Source organism: Pholcus phalangioides, unplaced genomic scaffold, assembly GCF_987345545.1.
Source record: "Pholcus phalangioides strain wild (caught in Gottingen) unplaced genomic scaffold, Ppha-v1.0 ptg000018l_1, whole genome shotgun sequence".
In the NCBI taxonomy this organism is placed as follows: domain Eukaryota; kingdom Metazoa; phylum Arthropoda; class Arachnida; order Araneae; family Pholcidae; genus Pholcus; species Pholcus phalangioides.
In genome coordinates, this window is record NW_028301611.1 from 5,986,204 (window position 1) to 6,011,915 (window position 25,712).

At 35.7% G+C, this 25,712-nt stretch overlaps 2 protein-coding genes across 2 annotated transcripts in view; both read left to right on the forward strand.

Annotated features, from left to right (window-relative positions):
* Positions 1-83: 83 nt before the first annotated feature.
* Positions 84-25,712, forward strand: part of LOC149071622 (U3 small nucleolar RNA-associated protein 15 homolog) — a 30,634-nt gene continuing 5,005 nt past the window's right edge. The window contains exons 1-10 of the mRNA XM_089247722.1: positions 84-198; positions 15,122-15,214; positions 16,378-16,562; positions 17,009-17,132; positions 17,794-17,848; positions 18,803-18,928; positions 21,153-21,285; positions 22,286-22,370; positions 23,560-23,721; positions 23,873-23,974. Coding sequence (XP_089103848.1) covers positions 109-198; positions 15,122-15,214; positions 16,378-16,562; positions 17,009-17,132; positions 17,794-17,848; positions 18,803-18,928; positions 21,153-21,285; positions 22,286-22,370; positions 23,560-23,721; positions 23,873-23,974 — 1,155 coding nt within the window. The 5' untranslated portion in view covers positions 84-108. The remainder of the gene's footprint in view (positions 199-15,121; positions 15,215-16,377; positions 16,563-17,008; positions 17,133-17,793; positions 17,849-18,802; positions 18,929-21,152; positions 21,286-22,285; positions 22,371-23,559; positions 23,722-23,872; positions 23,975-25,712) is intronic.
* On the forward strand, positions 7,059-12,350 carry LOC149071623 (uncharacterized). Its single transcript, XM_089247723.1, has 3 exons — positions 7,059-7,757; positions 10,503-10,600; positions 11,196-12,350. Exons 1-3 carry the CDS (start codon positions 7,511-7,513, stop codon positions 11,712-11,714), a joined length of 864 nt encoding a protein of 287 aa, XP_089103849.1. The 5' UTR covers positions 7,059-7,510; the 3' UTR covers positions 11,715-12,350.

The window sequence follows — 25,712 nt, forward strand, 5'->3', positions numbered from 1 at the left end:
TAAGGAAATTTCACTTCCTGTTTTATTTATGAGAAATATGGTCATACTTGTTCGAGTGGATTCAAAACAAGCTGGTCAAAACCGTACGTAATCAATTTCGACAACAACATGGCGGAATTTAAACCTATTGAAATTTATCAGTATCCACGTGTTGGACAAGAAATTACTGATGATGTGTTATATTGGAAACGTTTGGGAGTAAGTATAGCTCACTTTGTTTAGTGTGAATATCCTTCATTGTAATTTAATCAAGTTTATTTCTTTATTGGTTATTATATTGTGTGATAATCTATAGGGAGCATGTGTGCCAAAGTCGATTTTATATTATTGTATTTACCATCATGCAAGATCGCACGTTGTTTCATTCATCGGGCACGTGTCTTGGGGCAAGCAATTAAATTAGCTTTTTTTGTTGGATAAAGTTTAAAAAATTCCAAATTTGCTCCCAGTGGATGAACTCCCAATTGTTGTTAAGACTCCACAAGCCATTGGCATGGAAGTTGGGGCTCTGAGCACCCACAGAAGCCCACAACTTCCACGTTAATGGCCTGTAAATTAGCACTATATAAGTTATCGTGTTTTGGCCAAACTCCCTGGGTCCTGGCGACTGACCAAGGTAACAACCATTTACCTTATTTTCCAATTGTACCTATAAGGGGTCATTCAAATATTACGTCAGCATCGGGAGGGGGGAAAGGGGGTTTCGGATTTGCTGACTTTTGATGGGGGGGGGTGAGCGAGTTGTTCTTATGCTGATAGTGCCACATAAACTCGGCTCAAATAAGAATCGAAGCGGCTATTGCACTGTCCCAGACCACACAATTTTCTCTTGATGCAGTGCCATATTCCCTTGAGAGTATTCGTGTGATCAGCAGTCTCTGGGGCCTTCCTTGAAAGTCACTGAATGGTTCATGCATAAGTGTTGCTTCATCAAACACCAACTCTGGCTATATTGCAATTTACTGCCATTAATGTAGTTCATGGGCGGATATACGGTCGACGTCAAAGGTGGAGTCGACTGATCTAATGTACCGATTCGTATATCTGTATATTTGAACTGACATCATCATCTTGTCCCCCCCCCCCCAGACTTCCAAGCCTATCTCTACCTATGATGTAGGTTGGGTTAGAAACAAAGGTGCCATGTATTGGTGGTTGCTTCAAGCTCATTCTGAAAATATCTATGCTCCCCTGGGTTTGAACCTGGGACCGTGACTGCAATCTTCACAGTTGCAGACGACCATCTTACCACTATGCCACTCGGGCGCTATGCATAAGTGCCGGAAATTTCCTCCTTGAGGCAATTACATGATTTTCAGCTTTCAGAAATAGCAGTTCCTGGAACAATGTCTTTCTCCACCACCAGCAGCCAACTCCCCTGCTGTGGTTTGGCACTACTTTCACAAAGCATCTATTGGTGTCTCACTCAATACCACCAAACACCTAATCACTTTTAACATGTGTGCCACGATTTTGTTTCCATTTAGAAAATTTGCTATCATCGATCTTGACGACCATACCCGGACCTCTAGTTTGATATTTTTGGCCACAATCACTTTGACACTAACTTCCCAACAAAAGCTCACCCAGTCCGTCAGTGTTTCTGGAGCTACTCCTTTCATCAATAATCTAGTCGTGGCTGGTTTTCTAAACCCAGATAAATTAGTTTCAAGATTTCTATCTTGGATAACTGTCTCGCCTTGAACAGGTGCCAACTCTTATGGATCAGCAGACAGAATGCTCACCATTTTTTTGGCAGCACCAGGAAATGATGTCGTCTTTGCAGATTGTGGAAGATTTGTTTCAACTTTCCTAACTCGTATTGTTATTTTAAAGAGAGATGATATGTACAGGGTGTCCTGTAAGAACTAGCATAGCCTTTATCTCATCAACCACCTGTTGTAGAGGTATGATTCCAGTTTAAAAAACGCTAAGCAGGCATTCAAAAATTGCTCTGTACCAGTTTTGAAAGTGAAAATACAGGGTGTAGCAAAATAGAGAACAAGGGGAACATATAAAAATGTAGATTTTCTATTTTCTTACATGCTGTATTTCCACTCTTAAAACTGCTACAAGGTAATTTTTCAATGCTTTTTGAGCATTTTTTAAATTGGAATCATACCTCTACAATGGACGGTTCATGAAATAAAGGCCCTGCTAGCACTTACAGGACACCCTGTATATATGTTATGGTAAATGTGATAAATCTGGTCACACTATGCATAATTGAAGTTTTTCCTGCAGAGAGCAGTCAGACTTTCAATACCATACTTACATAACATGAAATATTCAAGTGTTCAATCCACTTTTAAATGTGGAAGACAGACGGCAGCACCACAGCAGGAACAAAAAAAAATTCACAAGTTTGGTAACAAATACTAGGCTTGTCAGTTTTGAAAACTGAGAAAGGATGCTTGCATGTGCACACCCTTTTAACGTCACTTTTTACGATTTTCACAAAAGATGGCGTCACTGAGAATTGAGTGTTGTTTGCTTCCTGCTTTCTTTTTTTCTCAATGGAAGATGCAACTCTCCTCCTTCCCCCCTTCCCCTTTGACTACACTGCATTAAAAGTTGGTAAGCAAACGATGGTATACTTAAAATTCATGTTGCAGTTTTCTTCTTCAAGAGCTGTTTTTCACATTAACCTGGTGTAAGCTGGGCTGTGGTTGACAACTGCTTGCAACTTGGGTTTTTGTATTCTGGGAATTTTGACGGTGATTAGTCAAAGCGTCTAAAAATGTGTAGGGGAAAAACACACATGTGCACAAACACTCATCATGTAAATGATAAGTTATATGTTTCAGAGTCTAAAAAAAAATCTCCCCCCCCCCAAAAAAAACAACAATTATGGAAACCTGAAAAGAAAGCCAAAGAGTGAATTTTCGAAAATGATGGCAGACTTGAAATGGCATTAAAAAGTAGGATGTCTGGTAACCCTGTAAATATGCTAGAGCTACGTGTGTGCATATGCACACACAACACATTCCATCATGTACCGATTTGTTAGAAATGCCCCAGAGGAATGAGGTACATGTATGATAAATTCCGAAAAAATCACTATCACCTCTGGGATTATGCATAATATCTAAGCGTCATTGGTAAACATATCAATTAGACTAAATTTATCACAATTGCCAGTTATTATACATAATCGCTATTTTGTATAAGTAACAGGGTTCAAGCTAGATAAAAAAATTCCTTTAGCAAAAAAGAAGCTTTAGCAAAATGCTAAAGTGCCAATGACTGATAGATATCTACTCGTTTCGTACCTCCTGTACTCATTTTTGTCAAAGTGGCTACTACTACTTTCGCATTCCAACATTTTATTTCCCATTTTCTGAAAAATGTGACCGTTGCTTCAACCCTGATCAGTAAATATGATATATCCATCTCATTGCCACGATAAGATTCATTATTTAGATGAAGATACTTTTGATCCGCAGTCAGGTTGATGAATAAGGGAACTCATCTTACTCTCAACTTTTCTTCTTTAATGTTGAAAAACGACTGTTTTCAAAACACAGTAGAATCCCGGTTTAATGATTGAGCTAAAACCGATGTTTATATTTGTTAATCTTAGAAAATCATTTTATTGCAATCAACACAGATATTTGCATGAGGGTGGGACTAAAAAAATTGTAGTTAATCATAAAATTCATTTAATGTGAGTTCATTACATCAGGATCCAAATATATTTATCAAATATTCCAGACTCTCATTCTGGATTTTTTTCACATATTTATTGAATTCACCAATTACACTAGCATGTTATGCATAATGACCAGTAAAAACAATAAATTTCAAGTACAGTTGGACCCTGTTAAATGATTTTACTTAAGACACATAGACTTTACTTAAGACCCCAAAATTTAACACAGTAAAAATTCACATGACATCACGCTTTTGAGTCATACCTCGACAACGGAAACGTTGAGAAAATAGACAGGGCCTCTGACCGCAATACCAGAAACAAGAATGTAAGCTATCTGGGCGGCTCAAGACAAAATCTGTACCCGTGTGAGCAGGGCCGTCTCAAGAGTATCATGGGCCCTCGGGCCAGTTGATTTTTCTGAGGCCCTACCAAACAAATTCTCGAAAATTTCAACCAGATCTCATGTTTGTGAGGCCCCTCTTCACTTGAGGTTCCCTGGTGGGCCCATGCCTTAAGACGGCACTGCGTGAGACATTTTTTGCGCCTCCTACCTATTGCCCCCTAAATCCTGTGTCAGGGCACCTAGGCTGGAATCTTTTGTGGGACCCATGCTAGATTTTCCATGGGGCCCTTCTACAGTAAATTTATAGAGTGAAAAAAGAAAAGTTACAAGGATATAGTCCCAGGCCTCAAGTTGGAGCCCTGTCAGCCCTACTCTTGGATGGTTATGCCCCTCCAGCACAATCAAAAAAAATTTTTTTGCCCTTGCATTTCGGATTTCGCTTCCCTCCAGAGCCGACAGTTTGATTTTTTTCGGCCAATGGAACTTTTTTTACCCATTCACCTCTGATTTAGCACCTTTTGAACGGTGCTCCGTGTGGCCGGAACTGGTCACATGACCAAGCGCCGCCCCTGTACTCTATTACAAGGGGCATGAGTGCATTTTCGTTCCCTCACCCATGGCCCCCACTAGAGCGCGGGACAATTCTCATAATTTTTTGGCTTTTTCACGCTATAAATAAACCATAGAAGGGGCCGTGAGAAATCTGACTGGGAGGGAGCCGCAAAAGATCACAGCCTAGGGCCATGCCCTGACTCAGAACTTGTTACACAATAGTCAAATGAAAGCAAAGGAAAAATTAGGCTTTTCACTATTCACTTGAGTACCAGAATTCCAGAAACACCTTTGAAAAAAATTTCTTAATAAAAATTACCCCGTTAAATATCATCTTTGCAGGATAAGTGATGATGACTCACAAAAATTAGTGCTCTTTCAAGCGTTAGGTTATCTGGCATTATTAAGAATGGTAAAATAACTCTGGAACAAAAAAAAAGGGGGGTCTACTTCAAAAGCGGGATGCATGGTCACGTACATTTTGCACGGTAAACAATGATGTGGCGCTTTCTTCTGAAAATATCAGAAAAAAAAAATCTGGTTTATTTCCAGGTCCCCTTCACTGAAGCCCTATCAGCCTCCTGGCAGGGTCGCCATTAGGGGTGGCACATGAGGCTTCGTACCCGGGCGGTAGGTAAGCTCGAGCCTCCCCTGGTTACCAATAGATGTTCCCTATGCCGGTTTTTTTTCCCAACGATTAAACCTCAACCCTAACAGAAAACTGGTTTTGCCAAGATGAAGAGTGACGAGTCCACTCGGTATATTTCAAGGGGCCTAAAGGTGCCTACACGCTACTCTGACGTGACGTCAGTAACACGGTAAATTCTGTGACGTAGGAATTTCCATTTTGTAACAATTCAGCAATAAATTGTTTTGTCTAAATTGGTAATTAAATCGTAAAAACTGTACTTTTTTAGAATCTCGAAATCAAGTGTGAAGCGAAAGTTCAACCGTCGCTTCAAGTGTGCCGCGAGATAAAGGTTGAAAAAACACTACATTAAGATATCTAGGAGGTATTGACTCTATACACCCCAAGGGTCATCAACCTTTAGGGGAGTGTGGAGTATTTCATTGATGTGAAAATGTATGACGCGGACCACTTAAGTTATTTCTGAATGTGCTGCAGGTCACTGGAGTGAGTTGGAACTGTGTCGCAGGTCACTGGAGTGAGTTGGAACTGTGTCGCAGGTCACTCAAGTGATCTGTAAATTTGCCGCGGGATGCTTATGTGCCCTAGAAGTGTACCGTAGATAACTTAAGTGATATTTTAACACGTTATATAACTGGTGGGGGGTTTTGACTCTCAGTCAGAGCAAAAAATGTTTAATCGTGGGCAATGACCTATTGTTTTTGTTGTGTTTTTTATGTCAATCATGACTCCCGCCACACTGTTGGATGACCTTTCTTCAAAGTGACCCACCAGTTTGAATTTCTTATAAAATGGCCTGCGCTACGGGTCACAAGTGATCTTTATATATGTGTCGTGCGGGTCACTTTAGTGCTCCGCTTCAAAGCATAATATGCCGAAATCAGTGCAAAATATGGCGAAAAAAAAATCAGTGCTACTGCACAACAATCTGGAAGAATTTTAAGAAAATTGTAGAAAACACTACCCTAGGAATTTGTACCGCAGAACATTTCTACTCAGCAGAGGGCTTGCTGCAGAACAGAGAAAAATATTCTGCTTTGGGAAGTGGCTCTGGGATTGTGCTCCGGATCGCTTTAGGGCCGTATTCACCGACATGGTTTAAACCTGTAGTTACAATTTTTGGATAAGAGATCAACATAGATTGTGGTTAAAAACCCGAATTTAACCAATCCGTGTCGATCTGTTATCAAAAAATTGTGACTATAGCTTAAACCATGTCGGTGAATACCGCCCTAAGTTCTCTAGAATGTGCCGCGGTTCACTCAGATTATCTGTAAATATGACGCTGGTCACTTGAGTGATCTGGAAATCTGCCGCTTACTTTATGTTTGCAAAATTAGATTCGAGTTCGCGGTCCACATCCGATGATTTCGAGAGCCATGAGTCGAGCATGTATACCGAGGCAGAAAAAAATACAGTCTCCTCCCCCCCATGATGCCTATTCATACGCCACTCAGTCTGCGTGCGCTTCTATTTTAAAGCCGTTTCCGTTGCAGATTTTTTTTTAGCAGTATAGCCGTCTTGATCTGATGCGCCACGCTAGGAAAACACAAACGCGTAGCGTAATTATCTAACACGTTTCTGCCGACGCGAAATGATCCAGTTCGGTTCACGCTGCTCAAAAAACCTATTTTTAGGATAAGCCGGGTTTTCCTAGGAATAGATTTATATTTACGCTACGCGTTTGTAATTTCCTAGCGAGACGCATCAGATCAAGGCGGCTATATTATACAGTAGTATATGGCCTTGGCATCAGCTACTCTGTCGTCTGCATGCTGCGGTTTGAAGGGGAAGAAAACACAAGAGAGAGTGAAGAGAATATCGGCAAAACCGCGGCGCACGACGCATTTGACGCTTCCAGAAGCAGTCGGCCAATCACGCCCGACGTAAAGCGCTGTCGTGATGTGTATTGCGCTCTGTAGGAAAACCGTCGTACTGCTTTTGTTATTGGTGAGTGGACGGCGTGGCGCGCTGGGCTATTCACGTTGCACGCGGCAAAGAAAACCTGCTCCTAGGGAAACCCTGCTTTAGCCTCCCAGCCCACACACCTGCAGGGATGTTCAGCCAGAAACCGGTTTTTGAGGTGGAGCAGCAGGGGGTTTACAGCGTGCTCTTGTGTATTTGGATAACGTTTCTTTCAGTGGGTATCGCTGTCTGGGTTGCTGCTGCTGATCGGAATCGCGCCAAATCACGGCGAAAAAGTTTTATTTGGCTGGTTAAACTGATCGCCAATAACTAGTGTATTTATTTCCCTGCCGATGTCGCTGCATGTCTATTGTTTGTAAATAAAGTTTTCATTCACGCACACACAATGAGTTTCGATTGGGACCATCAAAAAGTCGAGAAAATTATCAAACTATACCGCCATAAACCAGTGTTATGGGACCGCAAACACAACGACTACCACTTGAAGCACAAGAAGAAAGATGCCTGGGTGCAAATTTCTCTGGATCTAGGGTGCGAGGCACACGAAGCAAAAAGCAAGATGACGTCCCTTCTCTCTTCATACAGAAAAGAGAAGTACATGGAAAGAAAAAAATCGATCTCTACTGGAAATGGTAAGTGCGGAGTTTTCATTTTAAAATCAATTCTTTTGTCATTATCTTTGTTGGCAGCTCCCACTAATAATGACATACACGGGCCGGGCCGTAACGTGCCTTGTCGGGGGCCGACTTTTTCGTGGGGGGGGGGGGGCGCCCACTTGAAAGGATTATTATTATGCAAAATATGTGTCTATTTTGCTGCGGCCCCATTCAGCTTGGGGCAGCCCTGTGTACAGGGTGGTCAGTAATTGAAGTAGTGATTTCAAAACGCTGTAAATTAAGAACCCACTGGTCAGAATAACTTGAAGTTTTGCGTGAATACTTCTCTGTATAGTGTTGGCAGGTCATTGAAAAATATAAAGCCAGGATCACGCTATAAAAGTTTGATAAAAGTACTTTATAAAAGTTGAAAAATGCCACCTATAAGGGCATTAGTAACATTCTAGAAAATGCAGTCGATCATGTTATTGGTTGTACTTTTTGAGTTTTATAAATGAACTTTTATAGTGTAATCCTAGCTTAAATCATCTTCTAGGAAAATTTATAGAAAATGCGGACATCATTGCTAAAGGCTTCCCTCCCCCCAAAGCACAATGTTTTGTCATGAGCCCTCATCTGACTGGAAATGGTCTGTGGTAAAAGTTCCTATGGTAGTGTTTTCTACTCCTATTCGTTCAAATTGTTCTGCAACTGTTGGGTGCAGATTTCAGCATATTCTGTTTTTTTTTTTGGGGGGGGGTCCGATTTTCTCTTCTGGGACAAAGACGCACCCTAGTATGGGAGGTCTTATGATAATAAACCTTCGTACATCGACTATGAAGGATAAGCAGTTGGATTGGTAGGCAGGCATAAACTTGCATTCAGCCCATGGATCTGAGCATTCTGCCCCCATCTACATCATAACCCATAGAAATACAGTAAAACCCCTTGTTTGTGGACACAGACAGGATTAAAAAAAAGTCTGTAAAAGAGAGGTGACTGTAAATCGGGTTTGAAATGCAGACTTTTATTATATAAAGGGAAATTATTTGGCCTTAAAGAATAGTTGAGATGGGAGTTTTACTGTATTAGATTTGAGGCCACCCACCAATAATTCTGAGCCCTCAATATTTTTAATATGTAGGGTCCAAGTCTGTACCGGCCATAGGTATCAATTAGGCTGGTATTACACTATAAAAGTTTTATTAAAATTCTTTTATGAAACTTGAAAAATTCAACCAATAAGTGTATTGTTTACATTGAAGCCAATGGGTTTATTGGGGTTTTTTCAAATTTTGTAAAAGAACTTTTATAGTTTTATCCCAGCCTTGGACCAGGACCCCTTGGTTCTGTTTAGATGGCTCTGCCTGGTCCTGTTCTCTCATGTTGGGATGTACTATATCCTAAATATAGTCACACGCTTTCCCTCCATCTTTTGCTCAAATGCTTCACACTTCTGAAAGCCTGTTTACATGTGTTAAGTGTTTTAATAATTGACTAAATTTTAAGTTGTCAAGTGCTCTAAAACTTGTCCCGATGTAAGTAATAAAATGATGAATACTCATTGAATAATACAAGACTGTGCCCACTGGCATATGCATTGTCTTACTGAGTCGAAAAATAGATTTAACTCTATTCTACTTAACCACTGAATCCCTTAATCACCTACCAACCAAGCCCGTGTAAATGACCATCAACGTCTGCATAACAAAATGTAGACAATGGTCAGCCAGTGAAAATGACAATTTAATTTAACATCACAGTCTTTAACAATTCATAGAAGCATCGCAAAAGTGAAGTCGCAAAAGAAATTTCATAATAAAATGTGATGTTTCCATGAATAACGAAAGTTTCTGATTATCAGGACTTTGCACCAGTTGGGAAATTTTTCAAGTATTTTTGTTTTCCTTCGCCAAACAAAATTCCATTGTTTCAGGAATGTTCATGCAAACTTCCAAGTCATTCTTACCAGTGGTTCTCATTTTATTGCGTTTTGAAATCGCAACTTCAGTTATAATCACTCTATATTCAGCATCTGCCAGTATATATAATTTTTATGTCATTTCATGTGTTATTGTGTGCTTAGTTTAATTTTTAGTCAGAGCAGATGCAGCCACAGAGTTTTAAGGAGCCCTTCATTCGTGATAATGGATAGGGAGATATAACTGGGAGGATCAGTCAGGTTTTATCTGTATATATGTTGTATTAAATAAAAAAGGTAGTTGTGATTTAATCATGCCAATGCTCAGTACAGAAGAAATTAAGAGAAACTTAAGGCCACAGTTTACATGAGTTGAGTGATTAGTAGTAGTTAATCAAATTTTAGATCATCAAGTGCTCTAAAATGTGTCGCAACATAAGTAATCAAGTAGTGATGCACTATGCAAGTCACACACACTATGCCCACTGGCGCGCATGTGCATACTGCCTAAATTAACGGGGGGGGGGGGAACAGACATTTTTTCACATTTTATATATACTTAACCATTAAATCATGCACCAGCTAAACCCATGTAAACAGCCCTTAACGTGTGCATGCATGCTAAATTACTTAAGGACTTAAAATTTAGCTGGCTACTAAATTACTTAACCAGTGTAAACAGAGGTTCCCCTCAATGATTTTTGGCACAGGACTCTGCGATAAGATTGGCCTTGCTTTGAGTTTTTCAAAGCTTATTTGAAGAATGATTAAAATGTTACAGCTAAATGACTGTTAATTTTAATGCTTAATTAGGTTATGTTGTTATTAATCTCTTTACATCCTGAAAAATTTGCTTGCAGGCCCAGCAAGAATTTTCAAAAGCGGATGGTTTGCTTACAAATTCTTTGAATTTCTTGAAGGGAAAAACACACCGACCAACACCATCAAAATAGAAAATGTAAGTTGTTTTAATTATTTTTTATTAGTCTTTGACAGACTGAGCACAAACCCCGGCTTTGAATAGCCAGTAGCAACAAAGCCATTATTATGCCTCGTCTGGTAAGCCTATCAAAGCAGATACAAAACATCTCACCGATTCGAGATGTCAAAAGGTTGAATTGTCTTTTCCCCTCTAAAACGAAGTATTTTTTGTGATTTGTCGTAATGGCTTCAATTTCACATTGCACTTGTCAATATTTTATAGCTGGCTACATTTCTGGGATTAAAAATGGAAGCCACAGTCCTTTTTCTGGATAAATTCTTTGGAATAATTCCCCCCCCCCCCCCAAACGTAGGGATTTTTTACAATTATGGTTAGAGTAGAAATTCTGGATCTTCCTGGAAAATCTGAGAGCTTGACGACTATGGTATATTATGCAAATCAGAAATGTATTTTGTTTGTCTTGTAAAGACTGCTTGTACATTTATCTATTTAATATTTTTCATCATTTTTTAATCACTTTAGAACGAGAATATTTTCTCCTTTATTAAAATATCAATCTCTGTTCTTTTTGATTGTTACCTCTCATTTCTGATGTTTTGTTTGATTTTAGGTGTCGGGTGAAGAAGGCTCACTCCTTGCTGATGAGGAAGCAAGTCAATCACAAAATTCAGATCACTCATTGGGTGAGAAAATTGAGCACCCTGCTTCAAGTGATGACGATAGCATGACCAAACAAAAAGTTTTTGTTTCTCCAGAAAAACAACCAATTAAAAGGTTAAAGAGGATTGAAGACCTGACTCAAGCTTATAAAATAACGGATACTTTTGCAAATGTACCTCATGATGAATGCTTTACATTTGGGCAGCATATTGCCAGCAAACTTCGAAAATTTGATGAGCGAAACCGAACTATTCTTATGCACAAGATGAATAACTTGATTTTCGATGCAGAAATGGAACTGTATTCGTTAATGCATCAAGAGCATGTGTACACTAGTGTACCGAGTTCTACATCTTGTGTTGGTCGAAACCCACAACACAGTCCATCTGAATCATCTCTATCTGAATCATCTCAGTCTGCCGTTTTACATGAGACTGTTTATAATTTCATATCAGAACAATATAATTAGAGTATCATAAATAACGAAAAAGTTCAAATAAAGTCTGTAATTTACTTACTTGTATATAGTGCCTCAGTATATTATTGTGTTGCTTACAAATTTCTAAAACAATTGTTGATATTCTCTGCTTGGAAACTTTGAAAAGATGTATCAAATTAGTGCATGAGTTGCCAGGGAGTGTTGAGTTATGACCAATTTTTCTTTTGGCAAATATAGTATCTCTAATTTGTGTCACTTTTTTTTTGTTATTTGTGGTGCAACCATATTTTCAGCAATATTTCCAAAATCTTCTGGCAACATACAACAAAAATGTTAGTATTATTTATGTTGCTTGAAACAAGATCTCTTAGAAGGTTATTGCCACATACAATTATTTCTTGTTATACAGGAGGTAGGGCATTGTACTGGGGAACCGTTGGTCCTAGAAGCATACTTCCAGTCAAAAAAGTTTCAAATAACATGTAGTACTCAGATATGTCATTCAAGGTGTTGTATAGTTATTAAAAGAGAAAAATATTATCTTTTTATAAAGTCACTATGAGCCCTAAAACCCAATTAGAAAGTTACTGTCCAGTCTCTGATGCAAACAAAAGAAATTCCATGTTTCTAAGTGCAATATTCACAGAGATATTCAAATTTGAAAAAGAGAGGAAATTCGGGAAAAAACATCGTTAAGTGTGAAAAAAACAGTTTCACCCGCATTTAACGCTGTTTTTTTTTCTTTATTTTCCTCTATTTTTCGAATTTGACTATCTCTGTTGAATATCGCACTTAGAAACATGGAATATTTTTGTTTGCATCAGGAGAGACAGGGCAACAACTTTCTAAATGGGTTTTGGGGCACACTGTGACTTTATAAAAACTTAATTTGTTTACTTTAATAATGATACGAGACTCCAAACATGAATGACTTATCCGAGTACTACACGTTATTTGGAAACTTTTTCTAATTAGAAATATACCTCTAGGATCAACAGTTCTCCAGTAAAATGCCCTACCCCCAGTTTGCTATGCACCCTTTATATATATATATATATAGGTGACACCTAGTGGTCATGTTTACGTTTTTTCCCTCGAAATTACACTCGTGAATTTTGCTGAATCCGTTTTTGTCAAAACCGGATGACACTATCACATTACTACTATAACAAACATCAAGGCCTGAACTAGGGAGGGGGAGCAACTGCTTTGAGCGGCAAATTTTAGGTTAAAAACAAAGAACGCCATTAGAAATTTATTGAATTTTAAAACAATGGGGAGGGGGCAAAATGACATAAAAATCCTAGTTACAGCCCTGGCGAGCATGAAAAACAAATGATACTGAATAGTGACATCTGTTTATTGGTGCGATGATCACAGCTATCTGGTCTAGTGCACTCTAATAAACTGCCCAATTACTTAAACCTCACTCCATTCAAAATTCTTCTGCAGAGGCATATTTGCTGGGGTAGGTAGGCTTACCTAAAGCCACAAATTCAATGCATGGGTGATCAAGAAAAATTTTAGTAGAGTGAAGAAAAGAGTGGAAAAACCATGAATCTCCGTCTCTGCTAGGGAGTCTACCAAGGGACTATGTGTGTTTCCCAAAGTGGGCAATATCTTTCCCTGGTGAGCAATGGATGCTAAGAGTATAACATAGGATCCTTATGGGTTTGCTTCAGTCATGGTGCGATTGTAGAAAAAAATGTCTGAAGAATGGGGGAGTGTGTGTGGAACAAAAAGTTTGGGAAACTACGGACTAGGTCAATGAGCAACCAAAAGAGTGACTGAGCAGTGTTTCTCAAAGTGTGCATTGCGACTCTTGGATGCATTGTCATTTCTCATGTCAGGATTTCTTTCAAGTGGTTCTTTTTCTTGGTATTTGTGGATAATCGATGACTAAGGCAGGGAAACTGTTGCTTGATAAAAATATGAGCGCCACTGAGTATGCAAGCATATGAATGACAAACAGTTCCATCTTAATGCATGTGAACACCCAGGCCATGCTTAGGGGAAGGGGCTTGGTGAATAAGATCTATTCATTGTGAGAGTAAACATGTAAATAAGTTGGCAGTTTATTTATAGTCAGGTAAAGGGGGTTGTCAAAAAAATCAGTTTATCATGATGCTTTCACAACGGCCCGGCTTAGAGAGCAGGGGGACTAGGCCATGTGCGATCAAAAGAGAGTGCAAGCATGTCATTGACTGAAACAGTGTAAGTATGAATGACTAAAAACAGTGTGCTAGTATTTGAATGACCAAAGAGACCTATAGAACAAGGAACCGTGTCATTGAGCTACCAAAAGAGTGCCCTAGAGAGTGTGCAGGCATGGGAGTGACTGAACGAGAGGCATGTTGTCAGGGAAAAGAGACTACACCAGAGTGACAAATTTGAAGAAAATAAGAATATAATTGGGGAAGAACTGCAATATTTTTATAGCCCACAGGAGACAAAATCATAAATTCCCATCTGCTGTTTTAAGCAGTTCTCAGTATTTATGGTGTCGCCTAACTCTGCAGGTGTGATCCTGACTTAAGATTGTTCTGCAGCAGAACCAACTGTATTTTCTGTATTGTTTGTATACGTTCAATGATTTTTCTTTTACTATTTCTGTAAACGGTTCAGAAAACAAGATTTTTTTTATTTTTAAAATTGTTCCGGAGAGTGTTCTGTGGCGACTTGCTGATTTTGGCATATTACCTTCCCCCCTCCCTTCAATGCAATTTTACAATTTTTTTTTTTATATAAGCTGGTTGGATACTTTATTTTGCTATCTAAGTTTTGTCTGAAACACCAATGTGTATCCCTATTCAAATGAATTCTGGGACATATTAGGAAAATAACTTCCATAGAGTAACATGGGTGGAGTAAACATTGAAACGTCATTGCCTATGTTATTTTTTCCCCAAGGACATTGCACATACATGTGTCTAGCATGAGAGGGAACAATATATATATACTGCTTTGAGACGCAGTGGCAATGTTAAAGGGTGTCTTGACAGTCATGAGCCCAGAGTCAATGAAGAACTTTGAAATCATGGGACATTTTATGCATAAATATTTTCCTTACTTTAATATTTTATTATATTTGCAATTAAGTTTAGCTCTCCACCAAAAGGTTTTTTTCCATTGATATTGGAAATCGGCTAAAGCTTCTGGACTTGTTGAGACTGCCCTAAAAGGAACTATGCATTAAGTGTCTCACTCTTGCCTAACACTGCCATTATGTTAAATAAAAATCATATTTAAAAGATGAACCCTGGGTGATTTAAATTTTTTGCTAATCTGAACAAGTCGTGTCCCAATTAGTTCAGATTAGTAGGGTTCCGCAGGCAAAAGGTTTTTAAATTAAAAAAAGTATGAAAGCAGGCTTCATATATATATATATATATATATATATATAAAGAAATTTTCACTTGTTTTCTTTCTCATTTCAGTTTCCAGTTGCATGTAAAGAATATGGATCCATTGACTATGTTCATATTACAGAACAGGAGCCATTCAAGATAGCAGTATCCTGTTCCTCAAAAGTAAGTAGCCTGATATATTATAGGCTGGTGCATACATGCCATTGCTTCCGATTTTTTCAGCCTTATTAACATCTTCTGGTTGGAAATCATATTCTTTTGATTTTTCGTATCTTCATGGAAAGATCCATAAAAGCCCTCAAATTGTGCCTCATTTGAATGGAAAATCCCTAAAGAAAATATTCCTCCAGTCCTTGCAATTCTAAGCTGACTACGTTTTCTCAGGGAAAATATGAGAAATCAGGATTTCAAGTACAAAAAATGTGTAATTGTTGCCAAATATGATGCCAAAAGCAAAGTTGCGAATTATTGCTAAAAAATCAGGACCGCAAAAAATGTGTCCCGTGAAAATGGGGTTTATATATGGTCACCCATTGTAATCCCAAAAAAAATCCCTTTGTTTCCCCCTTTTATTTGTGTGGCATGTTTTCTTTGATAGGAAATGTGTCACCATGTGATAAACTACAGATTTTTCAAGTCTGAATTGGCACTTATGCTGATGTGTTTCTGTATTATATGAATGCATGTATAGTGTAAATCCCATGTAATGATTTCCTCACAAGATATCATTTATAGACTCAAGAATCTCACTTATATAACAATATTATTCTCTGGTCCGGATGCAGTTTTAATCATAGGATGATATATTCCATCTATAACAATATTTCTATTATATAATGAGATGTTTTTCAAGTCTCTGGGGTACCATTACATATGCATTTTATTTTATATAAATACTGGTTATTGAACATGTTCAATAAATCCCATGTCGACTAAAAAATTTACAATGGCTCCTTAAATTTTATACATTTAAGTATTGAATTTATTTTTTGTCAGTGTATCTACCAACATGGAAAAGAGTCACTACTCAAGTCCCTGAAAGTTTTTGGGGAAAAAAAAAATTATTTTAGACTATCTTTCTAAAAAAAAAATCTGTTTGGTTCCTAAGGAATTTAGCTGACAGCTACAGTATTATTCTACGATTTGCCAAGCACATGGTGTTTTTCGATCTCCTTTTTGCTATCAATAAATAGACATATGCAACATAGGTCATATCACACTTCATATAAGTCTATAGCATTTGTATAAATTTATATTTTATACAATATCCATACATGTTTCATAAAATTTCATAATGATTGTTCAAAAAAAAAATTAATTCTCAGGTTCAGATATATAGTTCCGTAGAAAATAAAGTTCAATCAACCTTGTCATCATTCAAAAGAACAGCGTATGGAGGTGTGTTTCGTAAAGATGGCAAATTATTGGCTGCTGGATCAGACGATGGCCACGTGCGGCTTTTTGAAGTTCGAACTGGCAAACCGCTCCGAATATTTAAAGGGCATAAAGGGTAAAGTATTAATATTCCAGAATTATATTCATTTACAGTAAAACCTTAATTATCTGGTGTAATTAATGCTGTTCTGATCAGGTGTATAAAAGTTTTTGATCATTATAAAATTTGCATTAATTTATGGGTCCAGTAGGGTCTATCAGAGATGTCTATACCAGAGTTGCTGCAAACTGCTTGCAAGCTAAACAATTGTCAGGTTATTAAGGTTTTACTGTATTTCTTTTGTTGCTTGTGGTTCTGAAGTTGCTTTGAATTTTGTGAATTATTCAATAGCAAAATGAAATAGGAGAAATTATGAAGCAGATAAAAAAAGTTATCTGATTTTTGATAAAGTTTTATGTGCCTTCAAATTTTTCTTAGTTTCAGAGAAAGAAATTTGAATACGAACTTGTTGATAGTTTTCTTTAATTAAATTTTAAAAAAAAAAATTCTTTTGGTTCCAGAGCGGTCCATCGATGTGGTTTTTCAAACACGGGCACCCAAGTTATCAGTTTCTCCGATGATAAATCCGTTAAGCTGTGGGACATACCCACAGAGACAAACTTGCTGACCTTTGAAGAGCATAAGGTAGGTTTGACATGTGTTTTTGGTGTATAATAACATAACTTCACTTTTTTTTTCTGCCCAAATTTTTTAAACTAGTAATTTATAGATATCAAAATTTATTACTTATGTACCTGTAAATAAAATGAGTTGTTATTCACTCACAAATTTGTTTTTGTTATAATCCATTTTATTATTTCCTATTACCCATTCATTCGTCTGATGTTCAAATATCTGGAAGTTTTATTTTTCTATATAATTTGTAAAATAGCAAAATAATAAATAAATCTTCAAATCAACTTATGATCTTCAGAATTGGTTCAAATTACAATATCTACAGTCAAATCTTTGTTATTTCTTTTGCAAATAAAAAGGCCAGAACACTCAAATTTCAAAGTTTTAAATCTATTATGGATATGAAATGATGAGCTGTAGAAATGCTAAAGTATTTTTAAAGCTAACACATTATAGGAATTGCTTTTTTTTTTATTTATGCAATTTTACAAATTTATCAAAATTAGTCAAAAAGTTGGATTAATAACTTCTTTTTTTTTTTGTGGTTTTGTACTGTAGAATTATTTTTTCAATATTGACAAACATGATTTCATACACCAAGTATTTAAGCTTGTCTCATACCACTGATTGATATTTATATCTATATATAATTATATTTTTTTCATGATAGGATTATATTCGTTCAGGAGCTGTGAGTCAAGCTTCAGAGCACATATTTTTATCAGGTATACATTTGTTGCTATCATCTGTTTGTAGTATTCAGCATATGTAAACTTATTTATTTTGTTCTTATATTAGTTCAGACACATTTCCCCCTTTTTTTTCCTTTAAATTGCAAACTAGCTTTATATGTATATGAATCTGGGTTTTCACGTATTTTTTTTTTCTTTTTCAAAATACTGTGTATATTTTTTAACATTAATAAAAGTTCAAAGTTGTTTTTTACCTTTATAACTGTTTGTAGCTTCAATGAATTTCTGTCATATTCACAATCTTTTTCAGAACTTCTTATACACACTTGTTAGGGTGTATTTATGAAGAAAAATAGCCTATATGTGATTTCCATAGGTTTCATCATTTTATTTAAATTCTTCTACTGAGCTTGATATTTAATAGTTAATTTAAATACCAAAATTTGTATTCTTTAATTTTTTACAAAATGCTAATAAATTGTGACTGAATAATTGGTTTTTTTTAAATATTTTAGCAGGGTTGTCAGGATCAGAAAAATGGTCTGGGAAAATGTAAAATATTTGCAAAAGTCAGGGAAATATTCAAATACAGTGAGTCCTGTCTATAATGATAAACCTGTCTATAAAAATATTTTCTTCGTTCCTGGCAGAATTCCCAATCAATAAGAAATAGTGCAAATGCTCAAACTGTCTACAATGATAACCTGTAAATAATATTTTTACTAGGTCCTTACCGTATGCTTATAAACAGGTTTTACTGTATCTGCTAAAAGTCAGATAGGGAAAATCTCTGGTAAGAGGAAAAAAACAAACTGGAAAAACAAAAATTTGAAAATCAAAAGGTCGTGATTTTGAGTTAAATTTTTTTTCTTTTGAAGTTTTGGTCAGGGAAATGATCAAGCAGATTTTGCTGGGAACCCTGTTAAGGTTTTTTTTTTTTTTTTTCACTTTTTTTAACAGTTATTCTTATGAAATTATTTTTTACAGGTTCATATGATCACACTGTGAAAATGTATGATTCACGTAGGACAGAAAGCATACTGACCATCGATCATGGAGCTCCTGTGGAATCAGTCCTGATGTTTCCTACAGGAGGAATTTTCTTGACAGCAGGTACTGTGAAAATTTTCCATTCCTCATATATATTATAGAATCAACATGCTTGCCAATTATAATGACCCAAAGTTCTTCTCTCCCCCCCCCCCTTCCTTCACAAAATGTTTTGTGTAACTGTCTTTCATTAACAAATTAACAGAAAAATCTCATGTGTTGAGAAAATAAAGTCAAACTTAGTTACACACACAGCGATGTTCAAGTCACATAAAATAAAAATTAAACTGTTATTACAGGTGCCTAATTTTTTTACTACATTGCTGTAAAAGATATCTAATGTTTTTATATACTATACATGAAATTGGTTATTTAATGTAATGAACAAATAATGCAGAAATAGACAAACATGTTAAACCTGAATTGATTATGCAAACACGTTTTTTTCCCCCTCTATCATATTAGTTGACTTCAGTTCATTGTTCTGGAGTTAGTTGCAGCAATCTCTTGAACAAAAAACAGTTTGAAGGGATAATTAATTCATAGATTATATGGAGCTATGGTTCTATATCTTTAGGTTTTATTATTGTTACCATACTGTTGTTTACTATGCTGCACAGTTTAAAATTAAGAACTTATTGCGTATATAAAAGTAATTGGCAATACTGTCTGATTTGTGCATGCATAGTAGTGTTAACCGGTTTGTTGTGAATGTAACCTCCATATTGCTGTCAGTTGATTGCTGTCTGCCTTTGCAAGACAGTGTGTTGAAATGAGTGTGGTAACACAAAATCCTACCAGTTGTCTGAAATTTGATTAGTGATTACATTTCTAAATGCAAGAGAACATAATGCTGTTGAAATTCAGTCAATTGTGGGAAACATATGGGCTACCTTAATAAGTGAAGGGCAAGTGAGGCAATGCTGTCGTGAGTTTAAAGAAGGCTGTTAAAATGTTCATGATGAGCAGTGGAGTGGCAGACCTAGTGTCAGGACCAACAATCTTGCTGAGCATGTGAAAGAAAATTGTCCCTTTATAATAAGCAATCTTTCTCTAGAGTCTGAAACTCTAAGCTATCTGAAATTGTGTGCACGATGGGCATAGAAAATGTTCTCAGATTTACACAGAAGATGACCACGTTTTGAGGAAAGTGAGGAATTGAAAATCACAGTGCAAAACTAGTTGAAATCCCAGGTGGTGGAATTTTATGTGGAAAGTTTGAAGAGAGAGGCTTGTTTCACAATATCAAAAGTATTTGGAACAACATGGTGATTATATAGGAAAATAAAGTAAATATGTAAACTTTTGTAACCATTAAGAAATTTCTTTTTTTCAATTTTTTTTAATTTATTACTGATCAACCCTTGATTTTTAACCGCATCTTACATTTTCACTATTGTTTTTGTCAACCTGTTTATACATATGAAAAGCAAACAAAAAGCATTCATTGTTTTCTGAGGAGGAAATCAAAAAGAAAAATGCAGAAAAATATGTTGCACTAGATGTTATAAGCAAGGTTTATCAACTACCTTTTCATTGGTGGTTGACAGGTGCTGATAATTTTTATTAGTGTTGGAAGTAAGGTGCTGTAATAGAGGTCAATACAACTGCATTTATCTGTACATTTCCTCAATAACTTATTGATCAGACTTAAATATGACATTTTAAAGAGAATCAACATCTACAGTGTTATTGAAATTAATTTTTAAGCGATATTTGAAATTTGTGCTCTATCTCTCTTGTTGCTGATACCTATTTCTAATCAAGAAAAGGTGTGATCAAAGACACAAATGTCTAATCTTTTAGGCTTGCATGGCTACATTAACAAGGGAGGGGGGAGGGAATTGCCTCTGACCAAAGCTAAAATACAATTTCCAATGATACCAAGAGAAAAAATTCCAAGTTAATTAAAATGAGTCTTCAAGCTAAGTTCTTTTTCACCATTTCTGTTTGAAAGATACTTAAAATCTTCCAAAATGATATGAGAAATCATTAAAAATTATGTATTTACACTTGTTCAAAATTTATTGTTTCATCTCATTCATAGCTATCCTAGATTGTGAATTGGAAACCATCTTGTCTAAGAAATAATGTTGTAAAAATTAATCACTCTGTAAATTAATTGTGATATAATAAAAATCTTAAGCATTTTGTTTCTCCATCTTTGTATCTTGTGGCAGCTAAAATCCTTGCGTTAATTGATTCATATTAAAGTGAATTCATTACTATTTTCTTACCAATTTATGCATTCAAGTTTTTGGTTCACAAAGAGCTCTTTTTCCCTCAGGTGGAACCTATTTGAAAGTCTGGGATCGTGTAGCAGGCAGAATATTGGCTCAAATTACGCAGCATCATAAAACAATAACATCACTATGTTTTGCTAGTAGTGGTCACCGTTTGATGTCTGGTTCCTTAGATAGGTGATGTATTTAGAAATTCTAGATTTTTCTTCAATATGAGGTTTTAAATTAATTTTTTAGGCTGGCTCAGGAATAAATGGATTGACTGTCATAAAACATGATGGCACCAAAATAATAGAATACCCCTATTGTTCAAAAAATAGAAAGCCAAATCTAAAATTTGACAATGCACCTAATATCACTCTTTTACAATCAGAAGAGAAAGTTGTGGGCAACATCTCTTGTGTTATTGTTGGACTATTTGTCCCTGAAACAACAATTAAATCTCTTATCGCAGCGCAAAGCAGTTTACAGTGAACAGTTTAGTCTTGCAATGTTTACCTTATTGATGTTAACTCTCTACCACTGCTTTCATTTTTAATCCCAGAAATTATACAGGATGCATAAGTAACTGGACATATCACATTTTACTAGAACCATTGATTCTAGGGGCATACTTCCAATTAAATATTTCATTTATATTGCAAGGGGTTGTATAATTATTAAAATATAAAAATTTACTTTTTATACGTACACCCAGCTCAAAATCCCAATTACAAAGTTGTTGCCCTGTCTCTTCTGATGCCAACAAAAGAGATTCCATGTTTTTAAGTGCAATATTCAGCAAGCTATTGGAATTTGAAAAACGGGAAAAATTGAAAAAAAAAACAGCTTTAAATGTAGATAAACAATTTTACTCGCATTTAAATGCTGGTTTTTTCCCAAATTTTCTCCGTTTTTTTAAATTCAAATATCTTAGTGAATATTGCACTTAAAAAACGTGGAAAGTTTTTTTCCTACAATTTTACTTTTAGAATTGAAACTTCCCAATAGTGTTTTACAAAAATCCCTTTTATATTTATATTTGTGTGGAATTTAGGAATTATGGATGTTTCCTTGTGGATCCATTCTCCGAATTTGGCAGGATGTTAAGATTTTTGAATTTTTTTCCATGCATTAGCTATGGGATATATAGAATGCAAATTGTTTCTCTATTCAATTTTTCCCTTTTGTTTTTTAGGCATGTTAAAATCTATGATGTCATGACATACAAAGTGGTGCATACTTTAGATTATTCGTCGCCTGTACTGAGTGTAGCTTCAGCAGTAAGTTTACAATTTATTTCGTCACAATTTCTTTACATTTTGTATTTCACAGATTTGAAGCAAGTTAATTTAAAGTTCGAAGAAACTGCAAAAAGTGTGGATTATCGAAAACCAATATCAGTAAGTTTAACAAAAATTGCAACATCCCCTTAAACATTCACATAGGGTTCCTAAGTGATGTGACCTTATTTCGCTTTGCTGCTATGGAATCTGCATAACAGTAGGATCTTTTTAACTCTACTTGATGCTTACTTTGTTGTTTTCTGCCACAAAATTTTTTCTCAATTTTTACGAATCATTTGTGAGGTAGATTCATCACATTTGCAAGTTAGAATTTTTTATTTCCAATAGTTTTGCCACATTTGCTCATGCTGCAGTTGTGATTCTGTTTTCCAAGATTGTGATTAATTTTTACCCAAGGGAAATACAGGAAACATGAAATAATTAAGTTCTACCGCATCATAAGAGCATTCTTATTGTTTTTCAACAACCATAACATTTTCTGATATTTTTATGATATTAGTGCTGTAGCTCATGTTGATAAGAAACTCACTTACTATACCATAGGATGTTCAGAATTATGACAAGTTTAATACCCGATATCAGTTATCTCAATTTTTTTGATGCGGAGGTACAATAGGAACACTGGTAACAAGACCTAAACCTGACAAACCAGATGCACTTTCCTGAAGGATGAATAAATTCAGTAACATGGTAGCATGACAGCATTGCTACTGCCCATCATGAGGTTAGCGGACCAATCTCTCCCCTAGACACATGGGGAAAAAATTCAATTTTGGCATTTGGATTTGACAATAAACTGTAGGTCCCAGTCTCGTTGACTTTCTTGTGCAGATCAATGGAATTACTGTCCAATCCATATTGAAAGGAATTTATAATTGATAGGCTGCCGTGTGCAGAATATAATTGTGGTATGACAAAAATGATCAAATATTTTATTGTGGTATAGTGGAACATTACCAAACATGTTGATACTCTCCAGCATACTCTATTAACAGATACAATTTCAAATCCTTGTGTATGTCTGTTATTGATAGGTTCCACTGTAATTCATTGCTCTAAATTCAGAAATATTTTGTATTAATCTAATCTAGCATTAATGTATATACATATTTTTTTAATTTTTGTCAAGTGTTTTAATATTTGTATGTGCATCCCTCTTACTCAGCCAGAAGATAAATTTGTAGCTGTTGGTATGGTTGATGGCATTTTGTCGATCAGGCACCAAAAATCACCAAAAAAATCTGAAGAAGAGCAAGAGAAGAAGCTGCAGAAAAAGAAAACTCATTTTCAAAACCGTTACTATGGCTCTGATTTTAGATTAACTTCGGTATGTATAAGGAGGAAGTAGGGTAGGAATGTATCTTATTTTTGATTAATTCATTAATTAATGCTGATATAATGTTTTAACTGAAATTTCTTGGGTTGCCAATTCGTGGAAAATATTTTTTTCTATTAAATACTTAAATATTTTTTTATAGGGTGATATAGTTGTTCCTGAATTGGAGCAGACGAAAGTTACAAACTACAATAGATATTTGAGGAAATTTGAATCTACAAAAGCATTAGATGCTGTTCTGGGAGTAAGAAATCTTTTTTTCCCTCTCTTTAGTGCATTGAAAACTCACTACAATAATACTTGATATTACGATAAATCCCTCTACATCGAAATTTTTTCAACTCTTTTTTTGAAAATGTCTGTATGCTACTGTTTTCAAGTGTTTCCTCTTTATATAATGAGAATCTCTCTTCAACGATTATTTTTCTAGGTATTCTTAGCAGAGTATCATTGTATTGAGGTTTCACTGTATATTTATGAAAGTATCAAAGTATTTTATTATTTTTATAATCTTCACACCTAAGTCGAAACTGACTATTTAAAAAAAAAATTTTGATTGATTTGTGTTTCTCTCTTGTATGCACAGTGAAACCTCTATGAAAACAGAACATCAAGAAACAAATTATTTTCTGTTTTAGAGAGGTTTCTGTTTTCTAAAGGTTTACACAAAAATTTTTTCAGTGATTTGTTTCTGTCGTTTTGGGAAACTTGAATTTTGGGAATGTCACCCTAACTACTATAAACCAATAAGTATTAAAGAGAGACATGCATATTATTACTTTATTTTGAATTTCTTTGTGTTTGTTGTTTCCAATTACTATTCATTTGAAATTTCATATTTAATTTGCTAATTGTTAAAATTTAATACCAAATTTTTTTTCTGAATAGCAATAAAATAAATGCTGATAAAGAGCATTGTGACAGAGATGCTCTTTGGTTCAATCTAAAAATATTATATACACAATTATAATATTGTTAAATAATATTATATGCATAAAATTAACCTCTTTGCTTACAAGCGAATTGGCAAGAAATTTGTATGCTCTCTATTTGACGAATTGACAATAAATATATTAACCTTGTGTCCCAACCTAACCGCATGTTAGAAAAAGGGAAGGGAAAAACAAATGAGTAAGATAATGTGGGTACAAAGTTAATTTCTTTTCACTTTCACACTACCTGTTCTCTTTCACTTTTATAAGATACATCATATGTGAGGGGAAAAAAATCACTATCAGGGTATACAAGAAACCAAAAGGAAAAAAAATTGTAAGGTTGTAACAAAGCTGTGAGATGATCAGGGGAGAGGAAAGGAAACAGTGAACTCTTATTTGAATTCATCTCACTGGTGTTTGGATGCAAATTATGTCCTTTAATCTTAAGGTGGTTAAGTGTTTATGAACTCTCACCTTGTCAAAATCTGGGTTTGTAAAGAGCCGAGGTTTTTCGAACTGTGAGGCCTGCCTTCATGGAGAGCAGCAGAAGTTTCCCTTTTTCTGCTGCAAAAACTTCTAATTTGTAAAGCTATTTAGTGATAAGTGGTTCTTAAACTACTCTGATAATGGAAAAACAGACATGGCGAGGTGCATAATAGTTTTTGAATTTGGTGGTGCCACTGCAGCAAAGCGTTTGAAGATCTTTGTGTTTAGAGAATCATTAAACTGCCCAATATCAAAATGTTGCTGCTGGCTTTGTAATGAACATTAAAGTTTTTCAGTTCTGATTAGATAGTGCAAACCGGAGCTGGACAAATCTATTGACTGGCATGCCCTGGGTATGTAAAAATTTTCACCAGGGATGTATTTTTTCCCATTACAATTTTATGGCATGCTAACATATAAAGCACTGATTCAGCATGTATAATTTTACGTTATATGCCTGCCTGAACATGTGAATTTTAAAGATTTGTCGAGTGAGTGCTGCAAATACTCTTTGCAAATTGGTAAGGCAAAAATTGTAGCATCATCTGGGAAATTACTTTG

What these genes read in the sequence shown, in the direction of transcription:
- LOC149071623 (XM_089247723.1), top strand. Translation starts at nt 7,511, where the DNA reads ATGAGTTTCGATTGGGACCATCAAAAAGTCGAGAAAATTATCAAACTA. An exon ending in ATCGATCTCTACTGGAAATG is followed by an intron (nt 7,758 to 10,502) that starts GTAAGTGCGGAG and finishes ATTTGCTTGCAG; the next exon opens with GCCCAGCAAGAATTTTCAAA. An exon ending in ACACCATCAAAATAGAAAAT is followed by an intron (nt 10,601 to 11,195) that starts GTAAGTTGTTTT and finishes GTTTGATTTTAG; the next exon opens with GTGTCGGGTGAAGAAGGCTC.